Source organism: Musca domestica, unplaced genomic scaffold, assembly GCF_030504385.1.
Source record: "Musca domestica strain aabys unplaced genomic scaffold, Musca_domestica.polishedcontigs.V.1.1 9, whole genome shotgun sequence".
Classification (NCBI taxonomy): Eukaryota; Metazoa; Arthropoda; class Insecta; order Diptera; family Muscidae; genus Musca; species Musca domestica.
The window spans coordinates 15220604-15229693 of NW_026712435.1; the positions used below are offsets into that span (position 1 = coordinate 15220604).

At 36.5% G+C, this 9090-nt stretch overlaps 2 protein-coding genes across 2 annotated transcripts; one reads left to right on the forward strand and one right to left on the reverse strand.

Annotated features, from left to right (window-relative positions):
- Positions 1 to 1598: 1598 nt before the first annotated feature.
- Positions 1599 to 4609, reverse strand: LOC101894086 (mucin-2). Its single transcript, XM_005179418.4, has 4 exons — positions 4455 to 4609; positions 4256 to 4370; positions 1903 to 2824; positions 1599 to 1828 (listed from the first exon to the last, which is right to left on the reverse strand). The coding sequence occupies exons 1-4, from the start codon at positions 4467 to 4469 to the stop codon at positions 1705 to 1707; spliced, it is 1176 nt and encodes a 391-aa protein (XP_005179475.2). The 5' UTR covers positions 4470 to 4609; the 3' UTR covers positions 1599 to 1704.
- Positions 4610 to 7842: 3233 nt separating this feature from the next.
- LOC101892952 (uncharacterized) lies at positions 7843 to 8515 on the forward strand. Its single transcript, XM_005179411.4, has 2 exons — positions 7843 to 7972; positions 8030 to 8515. The coding sequence occupies exons 1-2, from the start codon at positions 7949 to 7951 to the stop codon at positions 8459 to 8461; spliced, it is 456 nt and encodes a 151-aa protein (XP_005179468.1). The 5' UTR covers positions 7843 to 7948; the 3' UTR covers positions 8462 to 8515.
- The last annotated feature ends 575 nt before the right edge of the window (positions 8516 to 9090 follow it).

Sequence of the window (9090 nt, forward strand, 5' to 3'; positions counted from 1 at the left end):
TAATTTATTTGAAGTTGATCATAATTTCCACCTATCATCATTTGGCTTTAGAACAATTATAGTTCGGTTTTCGAGGGAACTGATGTAGTGGAAGCATATTCAATTCTGAATCGATTTTCACTAAATTTGAGGGAGACATTTTAATCTTTCATACCAAATAACATTGTTTCAGAGTGCCTGAAAAGGATTATATTAAAACATATATATCGGAACCGAGTTCCACAAAATGGAAACGTACGTCCCGAAATTCACTCCATTTGGGCAGATATTAGCCATTATTTTCACAATAAACCTGAAGTAGGATTAAGGAAATATATGGGAGCTATACCCAAATCTTAGCCAAACTCGATTAAATTTCGCAAAGGTATTTCCAAGCTATATAAGATATCTGGTACCAAATATCATTGTTGTAGAATGGATACTACGCATATGAGGGACTTAGACACCAAATCGCATGAAACATATATATGGGAGCTATGGCTATATCTGAACCGAATATTGTTTGGAAAATTTCAACTCAATCGGATAATAAATGCGACCTGCTTTTCGTTCACAAGAATACATGGACAGACAGACGGACGGATATATGACCTGACATGCATAAATCGACTCAGAAAGTGATTCTATGAAGATCATCAAAAGTAACTATGGCTCTATCTCGCTTCCTTCTCCCTGTTACAAACAAATGCACAAAGACATAATACCTTTAAAAGAAAGGCCCAAGCGGTGCCTACTTTATGATGCCCTACATCAATTTGAATATTTAGTAGAGCTACCCATATTTTTTTTTTTTTTTTTTTGTGGAGAATATATGATTGTTTTTGTATGCGTATTATGGCTTTAAAGCAGATATAGTTTAAAGCCGAAAGGAACTAATATATGGTAGTATATCCACCTGTTAACCGATTTCTACGAAATTTGACGTGCTGAAATCGGATGGAGATCAAATCTGAACCGATCTAATCTGAATATTGGTCAGAGGTATTTCTATACTATATCTGATACCTGGGACCAAATATCACTGCTCTTTAAGGGTGTGAGGGACTTAAAGAAAAATGTATAGGAAGGACGTATACCTATATCTTTTACCAAATTTTATACACCTTCTTTTAGGCTGAATTCATACTTATGTGCCAAAATCCAGTCAATTCGGACTTATATTAACCATTTGGGAGGTACCGTTGTATGTGGGTTATATGAAAATGTGGACATAAACATGCAATGTTCCGCCTGTAAAACTAGAACCCATTATGACCTACATATACCGAATATCGCGAGGTACCGTTGTATGGTGGGTATACCAAAACGTTGACCAATTCCAACCGTCCTAGACACAATACAAATTGTTCCGCCAAATTTTGAAGGCTGTATCGTGATGTCAACAGACAGACTAAGAATGAACTTTTGGGGTCTACGATGGTGTTACAAACAGAATGATACAGTTAATATACCCTCCTTTCCAAGGTGGAGGGTATATAAACATAAAAAATGGTGCGAAATTCGTCGTTGTTTTTAATAAAGATGTGAAGGCCATTTCAACAATATTCCACAATGCCAGATAACAAGAACCTTGCTCCTTTGTACAATATTATAAACAATTAATCATATAATATTGGTATTTATTTAACAAATGATGAGGACTATAGCACATCTATATACAAATTCACCTCAACTATACATCTTCTAATCTCCTTGGCCAAATCATTAAACGCATCCTTCCGGCTTGTTCTCGGCACACAATGTTGTTGCGGCGTCAAAATACAGTTGACCTGGACATGACATTGTAGTCGACTTCATGACACCATCTCTGAGATAACAGTTGATGTATCTGAAAATGGATGAAAACAGATATGGTGAGATTATCAATGGTGCGAATATTTGCTGAAATCCACCAGAACTTACTTTCTGCACGTATTGTCGGTTGGATGTGGATACCGACCAACGGCTGTTTGTTGGGAGCATAAAACATCGGCTGGATTTTCAGTTGTTGTCGTTGTGGTTGGCAATTCAGTTGTGGTCGGTTCGGGTGTGGTGGTGGGTGTTGGGGCGTAAACTGTGGTTGTTGTTGGCGGTGGTTGAGTGGTGGGAATTTGTGTGGTTGTTGTTGTTGGTGGTGGTTGGGTGGTGGGTATTTCTGTAGTTGTAGTTGTTGGTGGTGGTTGGGTGGTGGGTGTTTCTGTAGTTGTTGTTGTTGTTGGTGGTGGTTGGGTGGTGGGTATTTCTGTAGTTGTTGTTGGTGGTTGAGTAGTGGGTACTTCTGTAGTTGAAGTTGTTGTTGGTGGTTGGGTGGTGGGAATGGTTGTTGGTGTGGATTCTGACGTAACTGGAACGGTAGTAGGTATATCTGTTGTAGTAGTGGGTATCGACGGAACGGGTTCTGTTGTATTGGGCTCTGTTGTGGTTGTTTGCTCCTCTGGTGTCGTTGTGGGTTCCATTGGCGTTGTTGTTGTATAACCCTCTGTGGTTGTTGTCTCCGGTTCATCAATTGCTTTTGTTAGATCACAAAAAGTGATGGAACTCTCTTTACAATCAGGAACACATGGATTTTGTCCCTCAGACGCCAGTGCGACATCGCACATATAATATTCGGGACATTTGAAACGTAATCCGGATAGTTTATATCCCTTACACATTGTATACGTGGTACGGCTAGTGCAGGTGAATGAACCATCCAAGACAGTTTCACATTTGCCGCAATTCGATGTATCACCACAGGCTGGCGTTGCATTAGGCGCTTCTTTTCTATCAACGCAGATTTGAGAAAATCTGGTACACAAATCACCAGAGTTTGGACATTTGTAAGTTTTACTGGTGTCGGGTTTACCTAGAATATGAACGGTTACATCGAATTATTGATATAAATTTAGATTATTTTGTGGAGACAAGTAAAAAACGGTTATATATCTGGTGGAACTCTATATATAAATGTAGAATTACGATGGGGGAAAATCGTAACTTCTCGTTTCTTCACACCAAAGCTTGATGTCAGATTTTTTTTTGATATTTTATCTTTATGCCCTCCACCACTCTATGGAGTGTATATTAGCTTTGTCATTCCGTTTGTAACTCCTCGAAATATTCATTATAGACCCTAAAAAGTACATATATTCTGGATCAGCGTAAAATTCTGAGACGATCTAGCGATGTCCGAATGTCTGTATATCCGTCTGTCTGTTGTAGTCACGCAATCTTTCGAATGAATTGAGATAGAAGGTTAATCATGATTTTAGCGACATTATTCGTTATTGACAATGGGCCATGCAGGTCCACGTTTTGGTATAGCCCCCATATAACGGTACCTCACGATATTCGTTATTTTGATGATTTTTGCGAAAATACTCATCGGAATTGTTACAAATTTTGGTATTTGAAGTTTGAAAAGAATGCTACAGCCTAAGACAGAAAATTGGCTGTGCAGGTCCACGTCTTCGTATATCCCCCACGTTTTGGTATAGTCTCCATATAACGTTACCTCCCGATATTTGGAATTTTGATGATTTTTGCCACATTTTTCGTGGATCCGAGTACCAATCCGTTGGACTATTGTGTCTGGAGTATTTAGGAAAGCAAGGTTGGCACTAAAAAATACCAAAGTGTCGATCACCTCAAGCAAGTGCTTCACCGGGTATGGACCAAAATACCGCAGATCAACATTCGGACAGCGTGTGACGGTTTCATTGGCCATTTGAAGGCCATAATTCGTGCCAAAGGTGACCAATTCGAACAAATCTAAACTAATTCTAAAATCTGACGCTATTTCCGACAGATTTTGCTTTCATTCAATAAAGTTAAGAAAAAAATGTAAACATTATGGCGTTTGACATTTGGCGTTTGATTTGTTGCAGTTTTTTTATCTCACAAGTTTAGACGAAATCTGATACTTCTTTCAAGAGCTATTTTGAGCACCGGGCAGACAGATGGGCACCTCTAAATCTACTCCAAATGTCCTGAAACGGATTTGGTCCAAAGAGACCAAGGGTACGTTTTGGCCGTATCAAATGAAATATAACCTCTGTAGCCATATAGTTGAGGGTATAATAAATAATTGTAGTTATAGAACAGCTACTGAATTGCAGCGTTGCCCAGACTCATTCGAACACTTTAACTCCGACTTGTTCGGGATATACTAACCCATTCTGTATAAAACTAGCAAGGCAAGTTTTATACATAAATAGATGTATTCACGTTTTTAGATGCCAATATTATTGCATTAGTATTCCTATATGTCAATATGTATTCAGCACTTCGTACTTACCCTCAAAACACATATGAAATTCATTTTCACTAATACAGGCTGCACCGTTTTGATTGCATACTCCACACACGGCTTCCGTATTTTGCAAAATGGCAAAACTTAGCACACAAAAAATCTATTCATATAAAAAAAAAACAAAAACAATAATTGAAAACATTTAATACAAAACCAACAAATCAAAATGGAGAAGGCAACTTACTGCAATCCTAAACATTGTGAAGTGTTAACTACTTTCCCAAAGATTTTAGTTTTTAAATTTGTTCCTTACAATACCTTATCTATTACTGAAGTTATTCGTAGAAACTTTTTAGATTTTATACAAAACGGGTGGTGTGGGTTGATTGTATTTACCGGTGATTATCAGAGACCGTTATCTTGGCAAGATTTTTGGCAAGTGAACATCTGTATCTTTAGAATACGTAAGTTTATCTTGTATATCTTTCAATGTCAATTGGATGGTAAAATATCTTAAGAATGTAAACAAACAAGTGTCTATAGCAAAAGAGTGTCATATATGTTATTGTCCCATATTTTATGGGAAAGAGCTGTATTTTTTCTAAGAATTTAAAAATTATTAAATATAATGTAAACAATTGTTATTATGATGCAGAAACATTAGTTTTTTTTTTTTTTTTTTTTGTTATTTGGTATTAAAGAATTAGAATTTTTCCTTCAAAATACAGAAAGATATTACTTCCGGTTCCAAATAATGACAACACATGCGAAAATAAAATTGCACCCTACACCACATGTAAAGTGCGTTAACGAGTAACGGCGCGAAGGAGCAGTCTATGTAAATCCAAGTTTTGGTATGGTGCAATATAACTGTAACTCCCGATATTTGGAACTTAGATGATTTCTCAAAATGCAGAAAGTTCGGCTGGGCCGAACTTTGAATACCCTCCATCATATGCAAGAAATTTGAAAATATTTAAAAACAAGTAAAACCACTTAGGAAAGGTAAAACGTCTGTCAAGGCCGACTACATGATATCCTACACCACTATGGGTATTTAGTGAAGCTCTCGTAACACAAAAAGTTTATATGGGGAATTTATGTGAAGTAGAACCAAATAACATTGCTATAGTGCATGATATGACTTCGATAAAGAATATATTAAAAAATATTTTTTGCAGCAATAGATATACCGGACGGAGATTCACCAAATAGTAAAATTCGGTGGAATATGAAAACATCTATTCAATTTGGGTGATGTTACATAAATGGTAAGAAATAACCGTAAATCGGATGAAGATGTATATCAAAGCTATATAAACAACAGATCTCGATAAAATTTGGCAAAGGTATGTTCAAGTTGCATCGGATGTCCAGGACTTTAACACCAAATCGGATGAAACATATATATGGGAGCTATAGCCATATCTGAACCGATTTTAACCAACATTTGAAGCACTTGATTTTAGACCGAAATCCGTCGGAAGAGTCAAAGTTCGGTCCATTTGGGCTGTTATTAGCCATTATTTGCACAATTAACTTGAAGTCAGATTAAGGATATACATGGGAGCTATATCCAAATCAGAACCAATAAAATTTGGCAAAGGTATTTCAGAGCTCTATAAGATATCTGGTACCAAATATCATTGTTGTCGAATGCATATTACGAATGTGAGGGACTTAAACATCAAATCGGATGACACCAATATATATATAGAGCTATAGCTATATCTGAACCGATTTTCTCCAAAATTGATGTTCCTGCTTCTAGACTGAATTCAGTTGCATGGACAGATATTGGCCATTTGGTGCACAATTAACCCGAAATTGGTTGAAGATATATAGGGTGAGATAAAAAAACTGTAACAAAGTCAAACGTCATAATTTTTACATTTTTTTTTTAATCTTATTGAATGAAAGCAAAAAATTTCGGAAATAGCATCAAATTTTAGAATAAGTTTAGATTTGTTCGAATTGGTCACATTTGGCACGATTTATGGCCTTCAAACGGCCAATGAAACCGTCACACGCTGCCCGAATTTTGCTCTGCGGTATTTTGGCCCATTCCCGGCGAAGAACTTGCTTGAGGTGATCGACGCTTTGGTATTTTTTAGTGCCAACCTTGCTTTCTAACATACTCCAGATCCAGATCCAGTTCCGGAGATTTTGGTGGCCATTGCAGCAACTCTTTAGTTCTTTTAAGACTGTTTTCTTTCTTTTGCGGTGTAAAATGTGCAAGAAATTTTTAGAATTTCAATGGCTTTACCCCGAGTTCATTTTTCAATATTTGCCGAATGGAATATTGCGATATGTTCAGCTCACGAGCCATTTTTCGGCCTCTGCGACGCGGGTTTCTATCAACTCGCTTCTTTAGTTTTCGAACCATTTCTGCTGATGTTGCTGTTTTCTTCCGTCCACTTCCTTGTCGTCGGGCTACACTACGGTAACGAGCGATGGTACGAGACACAAAAGATTTATTCACATTTAAATGCTTGTGTGCTCTAACAATAGCCACTTGTGGTTTTCCCGCCAAATATAAAGAAATTACACTATCCCGCTGGATTTCTATCACGAATAACTTTTTTTCTTGAAAATTCTCACCAAAATACTTTTGTACGCTTGTAAACAATATAATGAGCTGTCACTGGAATAATTTTAATAGATGTCGGACGAATGGCTTAGAAATGACAGCAGTCTGAAGTTAGTTGCTTTTTTTCATCTCACCCTATAGCTAGAGCTATACCCAAACCTCAACCGATTTCAATATAATTTGGAAAATTGGTACCGAATTTCGTCTCTCTGTTTGAATTTCAGTGGAATCGGATAGATATCGCGTTGAGTGCATCACATATATGAAGTCGGTCGAAATAAATATTGGAGCTATATAAATTTATTTTTGTAGCAAAATTATTACTCATGCCAAATTTCATTGGAGTCGGACATACGTATCGCGTTTGGTGCATAAAATATGTAAAATTGGCCAACAATATATATTGGAGCTATATCCAAATCTGAAACGATTTGAATATAATTTGACAAATTTATTTTTGTACCAAATTTAGTCACTCATGCCGAATTTCATTGCAATCGGACATATGTATCGTGTTTGGTGCATCAAATAGTTTAAATCGGGCTAAAATGTATATATATGTGAGCTATATCCAAATCCGAACCGATTTCAATATGATTTGGCAAATTTATTTTTGTTCCAAATTCCGTCATGCATTCAAATTTGAAGACTGTATCTGTAATCTATCAGTAGATATGTGCATATAAAATCTAAATTTTTGGGAGCTACCTCCGATTCTGATGCCATATCTCCAGATCCAAGTGGAACTTCTAAAGTTTATATAACCTATGTTACTTCCAGGCGATGTTGTAGTGTACTTGGAAATTTTAGTCCATAAATTACAAACAAACATACAAACATTTTCCTCTTTTATAGATATAGAAGAAGAAAATTGAGGAAGAATGGCATTTCCAAGAATACCTCCATATATACTCAAATTTATGTGTGAAGGACACAATTAAAATTCATCTTTTATTAGACCACAAAGATAAGTAAGCATGAAAAGTAAATAAAAAACTTCTTAAATCATAACCAAAACACTTGATTTGTCTTTCCCTCCTTTATAGATAAGACTATTCAACAACACTTCTTCTATAAAAAGTGTCAAATTATTTGCCTTAGAGTCATTCATCAACTGACGTGCGGCGAGAACTATTTGTTTGATCATTATGTTACAACTTAATAAATATCTGGTAAGTATTTCAAATTCCACTTCAAGTTTTCAAAATCATAACAAAACTATTTCCTAGCCTCTGCTGGCAGTGGTTGCCTTTGTCCTGATAGTCCAACAAACTGATGCCAAATGTGACACATGTGGCACCAATGGCATTGCCTGCATCAATGAAACCTCATTTCACATATGCTACGGTTCCAATCCGGATACCAAAAGTGTCATGACATGTCCCACGGGTAACATATGTGTCCGTTCTTCGGTGAAGTGTGCTGCAAAGGGAATGGGCCTTCAACCCGATTGCGTTCGCGAGAAAAGCTGTGGCACATGCGATGGTAGTAAATTGTTTACCTGTACCAGTCGAAAAACATACGCAATGTGCAATGGAACTGAAGTTACGGACAACGGAGGAGTGTGTCCGAGGAATTTAATATGTAATTCCAGTGGTAGCCAGATTTGTGTCACTGAATGTGACCTTAATGGCCCCATTGAATGTGATCGTGATCCTTAAATATGAATTGAATGTTTTGAATAAATGGACATAATAAAAGTGTTTCTAAATCGACTTGAAGAAAATTCAGTGGAGCTAGATCTTCTTGATCAACATAAGATTCTATGTCGATTTAAAATTGTCCGCCGTCTCTGGACATCACTCCAGTTTTCGAACGAAATAAAGAAGGATGAAATTTTATTAAGGTGTATTTTAGGTCCGTAAAATTTTTTGTATTGAAAATGGGATACATACATAGGTCCACATTTTGACAAAGCTCCCATATATCTGTACCGTTAGATATAAGTCATATTTTTTAACAGAATTTGTTATAAATTAGCAGTTTGTGTTCCCTATATGTGGGAAATATCTTTGAAAAGAACTGTCCATATAAATTCAAGTTAAGGTATAGCCTCCATATAACTGTACGTTATTTTGAAGTTTTGTGTCACATTTTTCATCGGAATTGTATAAAATTTGGAATTTCGAGTTCGAAATGGATACTACCTCCACTAGCAGAAAATTCCATATGCAGGTCCATGTCTTCGCATAACACCCATATAAAGGCACCTCCCGAAATTCGGCATTTTGATCATTATACCCTAAAACACTATGTGTTGGGGGTTTTATAAGTTTGATTGGGTCAAAAA

Bases quoted from the DNA above. Each gene is read 5' to 3' on its own strand.
- LOC101894086 (XM_005179418.4), bottom strand. The intron at 2,825-4,255 runs GTAAGTACGAAG...TTCATATTCTAG, and splicing joins ATTTCATATGTGTTTTGAGG to GTAAACCCGACACCAGTAAA. The intron at 1,829-1,902 runs GTAAGTTCTGGT...ATCCATTTTCAG, and splicing joins ACCGACAATACGTGCAGAAA to ATACATCAACTGTTATCTCA.
- LOC101892952 (XM_005179411.4), top strand. From the start codon at position 7,949: ATGTTACAACTTAATAAATATCTG. The intron at 7,973-8,029 runs GTAAGTATTTCA...ACTATTTCCTAG, and splicing joins TACAACTTAATAAATATCTG to CCTCTGCTGGCAGTGGTTGC.